Below are 17,925 nucleotides of genomic sequence, written 5' to 3' on the forward strand. Positions count from 1 at the left end.
CTCTCCACTCCTGCTTGAGTGACCTTGCCAGGTCTTCCACTAGGCTCTCCCAAGCACGAGTCCTGTCGAGTGAAGTTAGGCCTTCCCCGGGGCTTCCGCCTTCTGCTATCCTCTCCCACCTCTGGCCTTTGGACATGTCTTCTTGCTTTGGAAATCACTGAGTTTTCTGTTGCCACCCTAGGCGTGGCTTTTAAAAAGCTTTCTCCTCTGGAAAGCCCCTTCCATGACCTGACCTCTCAGCAGGTCTTACTGCTTCCTGCCCCCACTTCCAGCTCCACAGGGGACTGTCAGCTTGAGAGGGGTGTTGTCTCTCCACAGCAGGCAGGAAGGGTAGGCCAAGGTCTGCATCTTGAGGCTGTGTGGAGGGGGGCTGTGTAGCAGATGGTTTTTACACCCAGCAGAGGAAGCAGTTTTCAGGGATGGTGACCTGTGAATCCTTCTGCCTCTCCCAGGCAGGTATTGGGAAGGTGGGGGCATGACATCACTCTGTCACTAAGGAAGAGGGAAGGGGGAAGTCACACTCAACAGAGCTTCAATGTCAAGTGGGTCACGGGAAAACATGTTCCTGAAAACCCTAAAGACCAAGCCAAAGTGGACATTGTGGAGTTAAGTAATGGAGAGCCAGACTGGCCATGGTCAGGGAATAAGAAGTAATCTGGTTAGTTCTTCTGTTAACCAAAGCTGGGAGGAAACATACAGATAGCATTTAGAATTCAGGATGGAAGGAAAGAGGAACATGAAGGGACACTGGAGTGTCGGTCGGTCACAAAAGCAGATAGGTGACTCATAGTAAATGAGGGGGTAGGGGCCAGAGATAGGGGAGACTCAGGACCTGGGGTGGATAGACAACACATAGCAGGGGCTCCTTCAGTCATGCAAGGAAGTCATGTACTCTAGTCCCAAAGGCTTGTGAATTTACTATGGAGTGCTTCAAAGATTGGTATTGCTGGGTGTGATGGCACATGCCTGTTATCCCAGCATTCCAGGAGGTGAAGGCAGGCCGATCTGAGTTCAAGGCCAGCCTGGTCTATATAGCAAGTTCCAGGACAGCTGGGGCTACATAGAGACACTCTACCTCAATAAAAATAAATATTAGCATCATGGAACCACCATAGAACCCTGAGGCCTAATGGACAGGGCACAGGACAAATGACTAGGCTTAGGGTCCTAGGGTGGCGTGAGGGAATCTAGAGGAAGAGGATGGAGGCCAGGCTTATCGTGGAACTCCTCAGGGAGAGGAAACCTGGTTTTGGGAGCCACAGGAGCCCATTTAGGATAGAAATGGGGAACGTTGAACAATGGTTTGGCAGTTAAGAACACTTACTGCTCTTTCAGAAGACCTGGGTTTGAGTCTTAGCATCCCCAAGGTAGGCTATAACTGCTTGTACTCTAGTTCCAGGGTATCCCATGCCTTTTCTGACCTTTAAAGGCACCAACCACACATGCTGTGCACATACATACATACAGCCGAAACACTCATACACATAAATAACATAAATACATCTTTAAAGTTCTAGAGATGGAGGTGCTGAAGAGGTGGGAGAGGCACAGCATCTGGGCGGGGCAGGGGGATGCCCAGATAGACAGCAGGCAAATGGGAGAACTCAGACATAGGGAACACAGGAACACACTTGGCATTTCAACTCTTCTGGAGGACCAATGGTGGGAACAAAGCCCAGCTGTGTCCCTTCAGTCCTTCCACCCTTACATACTCTGTTTTACAAGACACAAGGTGGCTTTTTTTTTTTTTTGCTTTTTTTTCATTTCTTTTTAATACAAACTTGGATCTTTGGGTGTGTCCTGCCAACAGAAAACAACAACAACAACAGAAGATAAAACCCAAAAGAGTGAAAAAGAAAAAAAAAAAAAGAAAAAAAAAAAGCTCTCAAAAGAGGTTCTCCCTCCCTCCCCCCACCATGCGAATTTGCACACCACGGGACCACAGCAGGTTTACAGAATGCAATATACAATCCACAATTTATAATAAAACAGTATATACAATAAATAGGATATTGTTCATTTTTGTCAAACGACCTGTAGATAAATTTCTCAGTGCACACTTGCAGGGGTTCTGGACACCTCGAAGCCCCGCTCGCAACCTCTTGCACACGCTCTCTCTCTCGCTCTCTCTCTCTCTTTTTTTTGTCTTTTTCTAAAACTGTGTTTTGTTTTTAAGTTTTGTACATTTTAAAAAGTATTTACAATTGCTGGTTTTGTGCAGAAAGGGCTCACCTTCGGCTTCTGCGTGGAGGAGATGGGCAGGGAGGGGTGGGGTGGGGTGGGATATGGGGCTGCAGGGGTGCAAAGGGCAGGTGGGAGGCAGAGGGGCAGGCGCTCCTGCCAGAGGACAATGTGGACGCTGGGAGGGGTCTTGGCATTAGTTTTCTGAAAGCTGCAAAGAAACACAAAAGAAGAGGCAGAAGTCAGCAGCAGACAGACACTGAACTCAAAGACCAGAGGGGCTAAAACCAGGTTCCCACCAAAAGTTCTGGAGCCGCTAACACTGTTCCTTCTCCAGGCAGGCCCCCACGTGACTTCTCCAAGCTCAGTTTCCTTATGTGGTGGTACTTTTCTTTAGTCTCACATAGTCCAGGTTAGCCTCACACTCGCAGTGTGCCAAAGCTAGCTTGGGCTCCTGATTCTCTGGCCTTAGCCTTCTGAGAACTGCAATACAGGTGCGGTTTTTCTACATATAAACGCCCAAGATCATGCCAAGCATGAAGACAAGCTGGAGAAGCAGGTGGACGGATCCTGTAAATTCCAGGATATCCTGAGCTACAGAGAACAGAAATCCTACCTCAAAAACTTAAAAACTCAAAAACAGGGAGAGGGAAGGAGGGAAGGAGAGAAGGAAGGAGTCCCAAAGCAGGATTTACTAAGAGTCTGGGCTCTGGAGTTAGAGATAGCTGAGCTCACAGCCAGCGCCATCAATTAAAAGTTCTGTGACTGTGGGTAGGAGCTAAAGCCTGTTTACTCATTGAAGTTTTGTTGTTGTTGTATGTGAGGCAGGGCCTCACCACAGAACTCTGGCTGGCCTTGAATTGAAGAGATTCACTTGCGTTTGCCTCCCAGGTACGAGATTTAAAGGCACCTGCCAAGGCACTTAGCTTCCTTTACTCATTAGTGTGAAGGGGAAATTAGAAAGCCAGTCATGGCGGCCCACACCCATAACCCCAACACCTAAGAGACTAGCCAGAGCTGCAGCAGGACTGGCTCAAACCACCAACCAGGGCTGGGATATATTTTGTTTAGTATAGTTAGATATATTTGCCCAACATGTATGAAGCCCTGGGTTTGATTCCCAACATGGCATAAACCAGGTGCGACTGTAGCCCGTCACCCTTGTACTCATGAGCGGAGGCAGGCGACAGGAGATCCTGCTTTAAAAAACAAACACGCAAAGGAGGGGGCAATGGGACTACCCTCCTAGGTTTGTTGCTGGATCCAGTGTTTAAGACAGAAAGGTTGAACACAGATGTGTAATACATTAAAAAATGGATTCACTTTTATTATTTTCCTGGGGCCAGATGGGCTCTCTAAACCTCAGTTTCCAAATGCTGAGCTAGCTTGGTAATGCACCTCCATGGTTGGCAAAGAGGAACCAGGGCAGAGCCTGGGTACAGCACCACACAGGTGTGAAACACTGCTTTAATCCACCCCTCTTCCCAACCCCACTCATCCATTCTGCTCCTAGGAGAGATGAGGTGATGAGGAAGTCAGCCTGAATGAAGGAATGAAGAAATCACCCAGCCCAATGCCATCTGTGTTTGGTGGAAACACTGCCTGCCTTCCTGAGGCTTGGAAACTCCCCAGTCCCCACAACCACTAAGGTACCTCCTTTCGCTAGAGACTTCTGATCATGTGCGTAGAACTTATTGTCTCTATCCAGACCACCAGCCCGCACCCCCATCCCCCAGATCTACAACTCTGCTGCTGGAAGGATGAGCCAAGACAGGGCTGGCTTAGGTCATTCCCAGAACTCTGGGCCATTAGGTTGCCTGCCTCTCAGAGGTCAGGGGTAGGGCTGGGGTGCTAAATTGCCCCCTAAGTCTCCTCCTCTGTGTGCCACCTGTCCTCCCCCAAAGCCACAGGAGCCAGGCAGACAGAAAGCCCCTTTCCCCTGTACTGTTAGCTTTCCTCTCCAATGGGGACACATTGGCATTCTGCTCAGCCTCAGCTGCTGTCTGCCGGGCAATCAGCCCTAGGGATGACTTTTGTCCTCTGGTTGGACTTGCCAGGACACCCAGAGAGCCAGGGACACCAGGTGGGTTCCTGCAGGGAAAGGGAAGCAAGCACCCCATCTTGGGGGTTAGACCAGCAGCATAAAGGAGAGTGAGGGCTAAGGGCTCGGGACACCAGATCTGGACCACAATAGTTAGGGTAGGTAAGCCACTGTGCCTGTGAGGTGACAGATGTAGACAATTGGGGTGGTAAGGAAAAGGGAGCAGGGGTGCTGCAGGGATGGATGTCAGCTCTCTACAGTTGGTGACAAGCACGACCAATTGCAGAGATGAAAAAAGGGCTATATGTGGGGTGCCAGGCTCAGCGAGCACTGGAGAAGCCTCATCCCAGAAGCTGGCTCCACTGCAGTTGAAGGACAGTTGCCAAGACGAAGAATCTTCTGGGGGAACTACTGGAGAGAGAGGGTGGGCTGCTGCAAACTACTTGGCATGCTGACAGTGATGAACCCAGTTTTCCCTGCTCCCCTGAAAGGTCCAGAGCACAGATTCTGCATAAATCCCGTTCACTCCCACCCCCACCAGCCCTTAGCCATTGCCAGTGACCCTCTGCAAGCCAGGTCTCCATGGTGATCTCAGCCCAGCAGGCGGTTCCTGCCAGAACCTTCCCATGGTGCCTGAGGCCAGGCAGCAGGAGGCTTTCTCACCCTCTGCTAAGCTGCCCAGAGCACCTTACCTCTCCTCCCACTGCCCTCCCAGCTTCAGGGACTTAGCCAGCCAGGGGCTCAGGCAGAATCTAGGGGGAGGATGGTGGGTGGGGAAGAATCACAGGCTGGGGGTGTTGTGTTCTTGGTGAAGGGAGAATGCTATGCTGGATAGAACACAGACCTAGCTAGGCTCAAATCTCAAAAACTGAACCAAATACTAAGGTGCCAGGCAACCCAGCTTAGGGACTAGGAACAAGGCAGAGAAGCTAACAGCTCTGGATCCACCCTAAAAGCCTACCGGAGTGGAGCGAGAGCAAAGCAGACAGATCCTAACCATGCAGTCTCCATGCCGGTAGATGGTTGTGCCAAGGGAAGTCCTGAGGGGCTCAGGAAGAGGAGGAACATTCAGTCCAGTCTGGGAAGTAAGGCTATAGCTCTAAATTAACCACTAAGTACAGAGCTCAGCGTGGTGGGATGGCGCATGCGTGCCGACTGAATGACTGCACCATGACTGATCTAAGGCTGGTCAGCATGTCAGAGTGTCCCGCTCAGCTCTTTCTCACACACCTCTAGGATGCCTCCTTAGAATGCCTTGTTACCATAGCTACCAGTGCACTTGCCATTCTCTACTTGGCTCTTCTAGAGCACAGACCCGTGTGTGGTACCTCTGAACCCTGAGTTCCAGCATGCACCCGACCCCAGATGCCAACCACTTTTTACTCAGACTTAACCTTTTAGTGCCTCCACGAGAAACCCCAGAGTCACATTCACTGCGCCCTCCGGCTCTTACAGGTTTAGCAAGAGGTGCCAGGGACTTCAGTGGTCTCTGCCTGGGCAGAGATCACACAGACACCAGGCTGTCCAGAGAGAGCCGTTCTCCCTATAAACAGAGTGCCCACTCGGCTCCATCTAAGCAGCCGTACATCAACACCCACTTCCTGCTAGGGTGTGTGCTCAGGCTCGACCTCCACTCCCCCGCCACACAAGAGAGAAGCCCTTCCCTCTTCTCTCTCTAGGCTTCACTTTTCTTTCTGCAAAGTAAAGAGTTTGAACAGGTGATGAGAGAGCTTTAGGTGTTCCCGATGTGAGGGGTCAAAGGACAAATCAACTGCCCGAAGACACACGATGCCATTTTCAGGTTATCAAGCCTATGAGGTACCTCAATGTACAGGCTATTTCTGTGGGGCTTTAACTACACCTGATAGGCAGAAATACCACTAGCCATTCAGCGAAGGGTCATAGGGTTCCCAGCTGGGACCAAAGAGGCCAGGGTGTTGGGCAGCTCATCCACTTTCCAAAGTATGGGCCTTGACCTTTGGCTCTGGGAGCCCCCTCTGCTGCTAGACACCGAGACCTACAGTACTTGGTAGTGGGACCAGAAGGGCTCCTTACCTGTAGATACCCACGGATCTGCTGTGACCACACCTCCCACTTCCCATTCTATTTTGTCCCAAGAAAACAAGTCCTACTCCCCATATATACATTTGTACACTTTTACACTTCTGTGTCAAAGTGTCTCTCCACTCTCTGCAGGAAATGGCCTATGTGAGGACAGGCGTCATGGATGATGCAGACACACAGATGAAGTGGACGATGAAGGCAGAGTGATTCCCAAGAGTCACTCTCTCTTGTCACTCAGTGTTTCTGTGGCTCCCACTGCTTGGTGGTCTCTCTGGTCTGGAGCTGTCAGGTTCACTGACACACCCTTCTATACACTGCTTTTAGGGTTACTTCCTGCAGATTTGGGGACCTTCAGCCCTCCTGTTCTTTTGTGGAGACAGGGTCTCTCTATGTAGCCACATGCTTCTACCTCCTGAATGCTGGAATTGAAGGCATGCTTCAACCACCATGCTCAGCTGACCTTTCCTCTCTTAGTTCTTCCAGTGAAGATGGATTACTGAGGAAAAGTGCTAACTGCTAAACCCAATGTCTTAAGTTTGATTCCTAGAACCCACATGGTAAAAGAGGAAGGACTTCTAAAAGTTGTCCACCTCCACACACTTGATGCATGCACGCATACACACACACACACACACACACACACACACACACCACACACACACACACACACACCACACGCATACCTGAAATACCCCCAAATGGTGAGACCCTGGAGTGGGGGAGTCAATGCAAAGATGAGCAGGTAGCCTAAAGGAACAGATGGCATGCTGGGACATTCCCGGAAAGAGCTTGTCAAGGCTGCAGAAAGAGCTGGAGATTAATTGTGCCTGGGAAGGATCACGGAACACTTCTTGGAGGAGGTGACGCCTGAGCGAAAGATGGGCAGTGACAGGTGGGAGACCACAGCGGATAGCAGAGAGCAACCAGGCCAGGACAAAGCAAAGGGCGCATCCTGCAGAGAACTCTCTGATGCAAGGAAGGGGGTGCGTGAGATGGGGCTGAAAGGGGTGGATGCCAGGACCGAGGCCCGAATGTCTTCTGCACCATGCCGGGCAGTCGGGCTTGTGTTCTGCAGATGGTCATGCTGGAGAGGAAGGATACAATCAAAAGGTGTGAAGCACAGGCTTGCAAGAGCAGATGTGCTTTAATCAATTCACCCAATAAATATTTTAGGGGCTCCAGACACCGTGCATCTAAAAATGCTGAACAACAAGCACTCTGGCGGCCACCACGGACAGAATGGACTGGGGTGGGGGTGGGCCAGAGACCCAGCTGGCTGAGTGGGGCTCTAGCTGATCAAGTCTCTCATTTGCTCAGATCATTTGCAGCTCCAGGAAGTCCCCGCTGCCCTCCTTATGTAGCTCAGAAGGGCTGGCATGGAGGATCCTCCCTGCTGCTGGAGGAGCTGTGGCACCTCCCCTAGACATGGTACTCAAGTAGAGGTCTGGAACAAGCCCATTAGGCCTGTGGGTTAGTGCTATCTGGAGCATGGGATACTGGCCAGGGCAGAGTGGGCTGCTACTTCATGAGGACTGGACAGACTTCATCTACTTCCCCCAGCAGCACAGGCACTATGGCACCAAAGAGGACAGTGGCAAGGCAGACAGTGCTATCCAGGGAAATGAAAGCACACTCTAAAGTTACAAGGAAGGTTTCTCAGATGCTTTGTGTTTGGGGAGAAGACAGGGCTCTAGCCGACCTGGGTGATTTTCCAAAGTCCTTTGGAGTAGTGCTTCCTCTATCCCAGCGTCCCTACCTCTCCCCAAGGAGGACTTGGTCCAGTGGCTAACATAAAGAACACTGGGATTACCCTGTCCCTCACTCCCCATGACTGGGGATGGAATCGAGGGTCTTGTGCACTCAGCTACGTCTTTAGCCCCAGAGAAATTTCAAGGCTTCCAAATGCTCCAGGCCCACAGCAGAATACAAGACCCTTAGAGAAGGGGGGCAGACAAACAGATGCAGGAGGGTTATCTGTGGTCAAGCAAAGGTCACGAGCAGGGGTTGGAGATGTGTGACTCACACAGCTTGCACTGAGGACCCAGAATTCAGACTGTGGGAAGGCATTCATCCACCCATCTACCAGCCAACTAGGTGCTTTCCTGTGGGCTAGGACAGGGATAAGAGCTTTACATGTCAATCCCCTTAATTCTTACAGATAGAGATGATGTGACTCACTAGGTTCCGTGAGTCACCAGATCACCTAGCTGGTGAGGGGCCTATGTGTGACCACAGACGTGCACTCCTAGCCACTGCCTGCCAGTTTGGAGCTCTGCTTTTTACCAGGGATGAGAGGTGCAGGGAGAGGAGGAGCAGAAGGTATGTTCATAGAGAGATGGTATTTCCAAGGAGTGGGGGCTCTGAACAAGAAGGCCTGGCCTAAATATGGCTACAGGGAAGGCAAGCAGAACTGGAAGATGACCTCAGAAAGGCGAGAAAACCTGGAGCTCAGAGGAAGCAGGGCAGGACCGGCTGAGCCCTGACATGAGGCCTCTTGCTCAGAGCCAGAGGCAAGATCAAGTGACCTCTTAAGGATTCAAGACTCAGAGAGACAAAGCCCAGAGCAGTCGGGCCTGGCCCAGGCCTGGGCATGCCTGCTGACCCTGGCTGGATGGTGGCCTTGGAAACTGCCTCCTGTTCCCGTCAGGCCCCAGCTGGTGTAACCTGGGAGGACCTGTGACATTTCTCTTGGCCTCAGTTTTAGAGCCAAGAGCTAATAGGGAGGAGGAAGGATTAGAGATTCCTGAATATCTGTGGGCCCTTCCCACCTTCTCACCTCTGTTCTTGGGGTCTGGTGTGGTTGCTCTTTGGTTCAAGGGTCCCAACATGGAGCCAGTTTGTCTGGCTCTGCTCTTCATTAGAAACGATGCCTGTATAAGCCCAAGGCCCCCCTCCTTTGGCCCACCCCTTACTGCCTATCAGCTACAGCACTCAGGAGAGCCAGGACACACATTCCCTACGTCTCCTCTGACCTTTCACCTCCCAGCTCTCACTGGATGAAATTGCCTGCAGCGCCCCTCCCTGGCTCCACATCTTGTGGCTTCTTCAAGCTAAGCGCAGCTTCCTAGCACAAATCCACAAAATTCATTTAAAATGCTAGTCCTTCTGGACACAGTGGTACATGCTTGTAATTCCAGCACTCAGAGGGCTGAGGCAGGAGGAAGCAAGTTCCAGGTCAGCCCCACCTATAGTGAGTTAGTTCCAGGTTAGCCAGGGCTACAACACAGCAAGGCCTTGTCTCACAAAACCCCCTGACCCCCCCCAAAACAAAACTCAGCACCCCACAAAGAACCATAGGTTCACCTAATGTGACCAATCATTTTGTAGCCGGAGATGTGGGTGAAGAGTAGCCACATGGCAAACTTTGAAAGTCACAGATGGATCCACGTTTGACAAACTACAGATTCCTGGGCAGATCTCAGTTGTGCCTGTTCCCTTACCTCTAATGAAAGCCAAGAACATACTCCCTGCCCAAGATGCTGTGAGGAGTCCCTGGGGCAGTGTCACACAAAGGGACAGCACATATCTGAACAGAGGAATGACCTCTGAGCACAGCACCCAGTGCTTGGTGTGCATTCTTGGCTTCTCCCTGCCTCTGGGCACCTGCCATTTCCTACCCAGTGCTTCCAGGTTCTCTGTGTGCTTGTTTGAACTTCCTGGGACAGATGCTGATCTCCAGACAGGAGCCATGTCTGCTTTGTCTCCCCAGAGCCTGTCTCAGGGTTAGCGCAAAAAGGCTCAAGATGAGCAGCTGAACTGAATTACCACTTCCCCAGTGCCCGGGATTAAAGCTGCTCACTACTTGCTGGTGAGTGAGCCCGTCACGGTCTTCTCTGCTTAGGCCTTCTGTGGACAATGTGGCTCCTTCTATTCTAATCCCACTTCTTTGTCACTCTCCTCTGCATCCTCTAACCTCTCTCACTATCACCATGGTTTTAACTAGTCGTCGGGACAAGAGACTTGCCCTACATGGAGGCGCTTGTAGGCTGTCCTAACTAAGGGAGGGAAACTGGCCCAAACCGCCTTAGTCCAAGCCACCATCATGGCTGGTTGGTCTGGTCTCCTTCCTTTCAATACTTGCCCGGTTTCACTGGGACTCTATCTTCAGTGGCTCCCTGTACATCTTGGAATGATTCAAATTCCTTGCAGTGTCTTACAGGATCTGGCTCTGCCTGCCTGGCCTTTGCTTAGCTTTACTGCCTTCTCATCAGCCAGATCTTCAGAGCCAAATCCCTCCCCTCCTCAAGACTGTACACACTGCTTACTGTTCCCTTTGCCCAGAATGTTCTTCCCCATCTACCACTGAGCCCCTTCATCAGCTGGTAGCAGCTGTAAAGTCTGGATTGGATACCTTGTTGCAGGCTCTAACAGCCCCCTAGGTGGCCTTGCATCCCCCTTCTCCGTGGCTCTGACCACCAAGTGCTCCGTGCCATTCTGTTTAGTGTCTTTCCCTCTAAACTGGAGGCCCTCTGAGGTTCAAGCGCCTGTCTGTGGTGCTTCCAATGCCTGATACACGGGGAGGGCTGCACAGATGTCTCTGGAACTGCATGTGTCCCTGTGAGGACAGTGTTGCTAACTCCCAGTGCTGGGTGGGGAACAGGCTAGAATGTGGGGCTGGATGGCATCCCAGCTCCTCCTGCATTCAGGCCTCACTGGGTGGTTCCATTATGCACTGCACTGAGCTGTGACCTGCCCAAACACCCAGCCCCCACACGTTCATTTTCCATCCCAGAGCCTGGGAGGAAAGGTTTTGGGATTATTTCACATTTCTGGATTATCCATGAGACATCTCCCCTCCGGTGAGAAGGATCAAGAGTTTGACATTTTAAACCCTAAGCAGCTTCTCTCTGGCCGGCTTCAGATCTGCAGCCCTGCTGCTTGAAGCGAGATGCATGGAGAATGGAAGGCCATTTTAATCTTAGCCTGCCTTCATTAGGGAGGAAAAAACACTGCCAAAAAAAAAAAAAAAAAAAAAAAAAAAAAAAAGCCATTGTCTCTGCTATGCAGACCATACAGACCTGTGAGAGCCCAAGAGACTACTGAAGTCCATTTTCTCAAACAGATGGGGAAACAGAGGTCAGGAAAAGGCAAAAGTTCAGATATGTAGCAAGCTGGTGGCCAACCAAGGACTGGTGTTTCCAGGGGCCTCCTGGTTTTCACAATGGCTCTTTGCCACCCTTAGGCACCAGGGCAGCTGGGGTCTAGCAAAGTGGGAGAAGGGGAAGTCATAAGTTTCCACTGACTACTTCAGGACCCTGAGTCACCCTGGCCTCGAATGGCCTTTCCAGAGCAGGGACAGGCTAGTCCATCAGGAAGCAAAACACCCAGGAGGCTTTGGGGCAGCAAGAGCGATGAGGCTTCAGTCAAGCCCTCAGCTACTCCACTGCCAATGGCCACATCTGGCCCATTCTGTGACAGATATCTTGCCCCAAAGTGGGCCTAGCTGTGGCTATATTTTGAAATAAACTGTTCTTCAAGAAGATAATTCTTCTAACCCCACTGTTTTCTACAGTTATATGGGAACATTTCTGCCTTTTATTTTCCTGAAAACACTAAAACAGACTTCCACTGTGAAGGCATAGAACCTGACAGAAACAATGGCAAAGTGTCTCCGAATATTTGATTGAACTCTGGAGAAGCATTTGAGGGAAGGGACCGGCTTCCCGGCAGACAGACCCACTGGTTGCAGTTTCCTGGGGCAGAGAAGGCTCAGTTCTTCACACCTCCATTCTTGCCCCATAGGGCCTGACTACACGGAACCAACATCGAGCCCAAGATGTTACAACTTTAATCCCGCTCTCGGGGCACGGCAGGTGGGAGTGCACATCAGTGAGTCCCGATCTAAAATTTTTTAAAAAGTCTTTGAGAAGAGGACAGGAGAGAGAGAACCCTCCGGGCTATCTTGTAAAGCCCCTGTGGAGCACGTACCAAGGCAAACCAGTTCCACCATAGGAGCCTAGAGAGCCCGAGAGGGTGACTGGCCCACTCTTTTCTTCTGAGGGGAGGCAAATGTCCTCCTTCATAAGATAAGTGGTACTTCTTATGCAGGCAAGAACAAGGGGGAAATGAATGCTTGGTCTTAAGCAATTTATGGTTCTACCACTCCAGTGATTGGGACTTCTGAATATTCTGTTGGGTCTCCCACACAAGCTCCTCAGACTACATAACTTCTCATTTTGAGTCCTTCCTTCCTGCTGGTGAGTCCCACCACGCCATCCCCCCTCACATCAAACAGCTCTCCCTATAACCAAGCACCCTCACCCTCCCGCCCTACCCCTCAGGTTTCTGCCCTCTGCACCCACATCCCCAGACTCACCCAGGAACAAAACCTCGTGGTCCAGTCGGCACTTCAGTTGGTACTACAGGGAGGTGACGGTGAATGTATCCTCAGGGTGAGGTTCCGCCATGGGCCCCAGGAAGCCACTCTTAGGGCCCCCACCCAGGCCAGGATGTGCCTGTGGCATAAAGCCTGGATACCTGTAGGCAGTGTCCTGCAGGGGCAGCAGCGAGTCCCTCGGCACAGGGGACAGGGTTAAGTCACTAAGGAGTGGACAGCCATAGCCAGCAGTGGCTGCAGCAGGGCCGCGGGGTGGACCTGGTGGCCGGGCCATCTCCAGTGGCTCCTTGTCGGCCTTGGGCGTGGCTGGAGGGCTAGCCAGGTGAGGGGCACTGAGGCATACAGCCTCCGTCCTGCCCAGGAAGTCAGCTAGCAGCCCTGAACCCACCTTGCCTTCATAGGGTGGGCTGCGGGCAGCTGAACCTGGTGGGTACCAATAGGCCGTACCCTTGCAACTAGGGGAATCATAGTGAGGCTGGCCCAGCGGCAGGTCCCGGCAGCTCAGGTGGGCCTGAGCTGCAGCCGCATGGCTCAGGCTGGCCCCCTGAAGACCATGCTTAAGGGGCTCACAGGCAGTCAGCTTTGTAGGCGGTGGCCGCAGCTCTTCCTTGAAGCCGAGCGTGGGTGAACAGGTGGGTGAGTATGCCTTCTGCAGGCCAGCATCAAACACTGTGGGTGGGTGTGCCAGCGGTGGGAAATGCTTGCCATCAAGCTCGGGGGCACCGAGGCTGGGAGAGTCACAGTGGAAGCCTTGGCCGAAAGTGCCATCAGAAGGTGTAGACGGATTCATGGAGTAGGGTCCCATGAAGTCACAGGGATCTCGCTCTCCCACCCCAAAGGCTCTTGACTGGGAGGGCAGCGGTGACATGCTGCTGTCCCCGCTGTAGTAGTCCAGGCCAAGGTCCGGGCTGTCCTGGAACAGTGGATTAACTGGCTGTGGCTTGGGGATGAACTTAGCTTTAGCCGCTGTCCCACCTCGCTCCTTCTTGGCTGAACAGGCCCCACTACCCCGGCCACCCCGCGGCTGCCGGGGCCCGGTGCTCCGTTTGGATGGGTAGCCAGAGGCAGTGGCCGAGGCAGATGTTGAAAAGCCCAGATGTGAGGCCTCAAACAGGTCCACCTTCTTCCGCCGCCCGCGGCCAGGCTTGGAGCTGCTCTGGAAGAGGACGCTCTGGTTCCAGTTGTAGCCGGGAGCAGACGACGCTTCGTTCCAGTCCATCATGAGCTTCTCCAGGCTAGACAGGCTGGACTGGCCCTCACTGCTTGAGGCCTCGCTGTTGGCACGCCGAAAACCACCCCCACCGACGGGTTGATTGAACTGGGTGCTGTCGGAGGACGACTCGGAGAAGGTCTCAGACACGGCAGTCTGCTGCTTCACCTTCTGCGGCGTGTAGTTCGAGATGTCCAAGATCACATTGGGCTCACTGACGTGGCAGTCAAAGTTGGGATTGTAGAGCTGACTAAAGGCCTCTGAGGCCCAGTCCAGGCCGCCATACCCCTGCCGGAAAGGCCACTGAGAAGCCCCCACAAACTGCCGACAGTTCTCGGGTGAGGGCTGAAAGGAGGAGGAGGAGGAGGAAGCGGCAGAGGCTGCAGAAGCTGTGGTGCCCTTGGGCACCATGTAGCCACCGGGTGAGACGGTGCTGGCTCGACTATCGCAGCGCAAGGGTGTGGGAGCCGACCCAGAGAAGGGGCCCCCCTCAGAGCTGTTGAAGAAGGACGCCTTGCTGGGTGGCAGGCAGGGACCCCCACTAGGTGGTGGGGCATAGCCAGCACTGTGGGCGCTGCTGGGTGAGGCGGGAAGGCTGTTGCCACTGCCATAGGCAAAGCTGCAGTCCTTACTGTTAGCACAGTCCTGGCCTGAAAAGGGCTTTGCTGGGGCAAACACACTTTGTCCTGCCCCATAGCCACCATACTGAGGGGGGTAGGTGTTGGCAGGCGGGTGGGTGGTAGGTGAGCGGGCCACGGCTGAAGGAGGGGGAGCCAGCTTTGGGAAGGTCTCAGCTGCCCGGCAGTCTGAAGTGGCTGGGGTTATCCCGTAGCTTGTTGCCCGTCCTGGTGGGAAGGTCTGACGGGAGGGCAGAACAGGCTGGAAGGAGGGGTCTGCCCCAGCTCCACTGCTGCCCACCGCCACTGGGCTAGCCTTGGCTCCCCGGCTTGGGAAGGTGGCAAGACCCCGCTGTGCAGGCAGCCCGCTGGAGGGAGGCCCCGCATAGGTGCCCGATGCCTTCCTGGACTCTGGACGAGAGGCTGAGAGGGCGAAGTCCAAGAGGTCAGAGGAGTCATCCGAGTCAAGCAGGGAGCGAAAATAGCCAGTGAAGAGGTTTTGGCGCTCCTGGCTGAGCTCCGTCTGGCCTGAGGGTGCACCCGCATAGTAGCTGCCACGGCCTGAAGCCCCACTCTCCAGTCCAGTGGAGGCAAAAGCCCGGGCCTCAGTCCCTTGGAACCCACAGTTTCGGCCAGCTTGCCCCCCTGGGTGCCCATGGTGAGGGGCCCAGCCACCACCCTTGTCCCCAGGCCACTCAGCACCTGCCTCCCCAAAGCCTGGGCCACTGGGCACCTGCTCTGGGAACAGAGTCCCGTTCTTTCGGGACCGCCTCTTGCGCTTGGCTTTCCCAGTCACAGCATCTACCTCCCCTCGGCCCCTTTTGCGTGGATGCCCCAGCTCGGTAAGGCCAGGACCCACAACCCCAGTAGCTGCCACTGCTACCACCTTCTTTTTCTTGCCAATGCCCTCAAAGAAGTCACTAAAGGAACAGCGGGCTGCCTTGGCTGCATGGCCTCCACCCCTGCCTCCAAAGCCCCCCGTTTTGCCTCCTCGCCTCCGGAAGCCCTGCACACGATGCAGGAAGTGGGAGATGCTCTGGGTGTCTGGGGCCTGGTGCACTGACTCAGGCTCACTGGGTGTCCAGCAGCGGGGCGGTGAGCACCTCCCAGCACACTGGCTCTGGCGGTTCAAGAAGGCCAGCTTGGCAAGGACATCAGAGTACTCAGCCTTACTGTCATTGGCGTCTGCTGCATACGATGGCTGTGGAGATGCCAGTTTCTGTTTTCGCCGCCTCCGTTTCTTTACCTCTGGCATGGCCAGAGTGGCCGCTGCCACAGTAGCAGCCTCGGCAGCTACCACGGCAGGCTCTTTGGGCTTGCCAGGACCCAGCAGCAGGTTCTTAGGAGGGCGGCCACGCTTACGCTTGAGGATAATAGGCATCTCACCCGGAGGGAAGACCACCACCACGTTCCGGCCATTGTTTTTCATCTTCAGCAACGGGGTGGGCTCTGTCGACACCCGCAAGCCCAGCTCCTTGCCTTCCACACTCAGACTGCTGCTCAAGGACGAAACTTTGTACGTGGTCTTATTTCTCCGCCCCAGAGATACAGGGATCTTGGCCATCTTCACCACCATGCGCCGTACACCCCTGCACTTGCCTTTGCGGGTGGGGACAACTGGGGTCTGAGAAGACTCTGGCTCCAGCTCAGGAACTGGGCCTGGGCCTGACAGAGTAGGAGGTGGTGGAGGTGGTGGCAGCGGTGGGGGTTCAGCCAGGGCAGCTGCCAGCCCTGTAGGCATGGGCAGGGGAAGCAGGCGCCCTTCAGGTCCCGAGTCTGCCTTCCGCCCCCTTCCGGCTTTCCGCCGGCGACACAGGATCTTTGGCCTATCAGTGCGCCTCAAGGCGTACTTGGGGTGGCCCTCAGGACCAGGGGGACCATGAGTTGAGCACAAGTCCAGGCGTAAGGGCTCAGCCAGCTGGCAGTGCCCCAGGGACTGCTGGGGCTCTAGACGTCGACCAGGAACATCCAGCAACTTGGGCAGGGGGTCAAGGGCCTGGGGGTCAAGGAGCTGGGACTCCAAGGAGTCAGGTAGGGTATCTAGGGCCTGCAGAGTCAGGCTCGGCAGCCCTAGAGGATCAGCAAGAGGCTGCAGGGGTGGCAGCTCCAAACCTTCCCCTAAAGGCTCTAGTGCCTGCGGGTCTAGGAAGCGGGGCTGGGGGTCCAGGAGCTGTGGTTCAGGCTGCGGTGATGGAGGTTCAAGGGCCTGAGCCTCCAGGAGCTGGGCCTCAGGACATGTAAGGGAGGCCAGCTCGCTGAGGATGTCAGCGTCTGCTAGCTCAGAGTAGTCAGGCCCATCAGGCTCAGGCTCTGGGGGGAGGCCAGTGGCTGTAGCTGTGGCTCCAGGACCATGTCCTTGGCCAGGCTGGGGACTATCTCTGGGCTCAGGCTCAGGCTCATAGAGGGGGTGGCTGGGCCGCTCTGACTTGGCATGAGGGGTGACGCGCTCCTCGGGGCTACGGATGCTGTTGGCCAGGCTGGGTGAAGAGAAGAAGCTGTATTGTAGGTCACCGGGTGGTGGAGCAGGCGGGCGGCTCAGTCTCAGACCACCACAGTCCAGATGCACACCGCTGTGCTGCAGGTCCTGCGACAGCCTTGTCAGGTCCTTCATGATGTCAATCAGCTGCACCACTGGACGCAGGTTCACACGGCCGTTGTCCCAGTGGCGGAGAGAGTTGCTGTCCGGGGCCGGTGTGGGACAGTGGGCCTGGGAGACAGGCCGGGCTGCCCGAGGGGGTAGCACGTCGTCTCCCTTGGCAAGGACTGGTGGACGCCGGGTGCTGGGGTCCCGGCGTGGGGGTGGGCGTGGGTTCTCAGAGAAGGTGTGAGTGGAAAAGGCTTTGTCAGGTGGGCTGGCAGGGGGCCGGGTGGGCAGCAAGGGCCGGGGGGTGGGGGGACCACCGGGGTAGTACTTGGGCTCTCGGAGGTAGTCAGGAGAGCTGCAGACGGCACTGGAAGTCACCACCAGGCCCTGGGGCTTCACACGCATCCTGACCTTGTCCTCCGAGGGCCGCCAGGCGGGGCCGGGGCTGACATGAGGGTGCGAGAAGCCGGGACCAGAACCTGCCAGGGAAAGAGAGGCAGGAAGTCCTTCTCTGAGCTGGCTTCAGTTTCCCATACCCTATCGAGACCTTGGACCCTTTCTCTAGGGTTCCATTGATTGCACCGCTATGTTCCAGCCCCTAATCCAAGCCCAGATGGCTGGCAGGTCTTTAATCAGGTATACATAGTGAGCTCCTCTTGACAGCATCCCTGTCTTGGAGGAGGCCTAGCAGGAGGACAAGGTGACCACTCCACACAGAACTGAGCAACTGTCGGAGCATCTCTCCCTCTCATCCCCACCCCTAAGGTGCACTCACCCTCGGCTCTGCCGCCTGGGCTGTCACACTGGGTATCTCTGTGGGCAACAAGACACGTAACAGATCTGAATTCTCCACATGATTTAGGGTCCACACCCAAACCCTGCTACTAGCAC

The 17,925-nt window shown here is 54.4% G+C and overlaps 1 protein-coding gene across 5 annotated transcripts in view; it reads right to left on the reverse strand.

The window, feature by feature from the left end:
- Positions 1-1,893: 1,893 nt before the first annotated feature.
- The window catches only part of Ahdc1 (AT-hook DNA binding motif containing 1), a 65,799-nt gene continuing 49,767 nt past the window's right edge, over positions 1,894-17,925 (reverse strand). For all 5 annotated transcript variants that reach the window (XM_038332936.1, XM_042055232.1, XM_038332938.1 and 2 more), the window contains 3 exons: positions 17,810-17,847; positions 12,603-17,513; positions 1,894-2,392 (listed from right to left, as the gene is read on the reverse strand). In XM_038332936.1, the coding sequence (XP_038188864.1) occupies positions 12,646-17,439 (4,794 nt within the window). In that variant the 5' untranslated portion in view covers positions 17,440-17,513; positions 17,810-17,847 and the 3' untranslated portion in view covers positions 1,894-2,392; positions 12,603-12,645. The remainder of the gene's footprint in view (positions 2,393-12,602; positions 17,514-17,809; positions 17,848-17,925) is intronic.

The sequence above is a fragment of the Arvicola amphibius genome, chromosome 6 (assembly GCF_903992535.2).
Source record: "Arvicola amphibius chromosome 6, mArvAmp1.2, whole genome shotgun sequence".
In the NCBI taxonomy this organism is placed as follows: Eukaryota; Metazoa; Chordata; class Mammalia; order Rodentia; family Cricetidae; genus Arvicola; species Arvicola amphibius.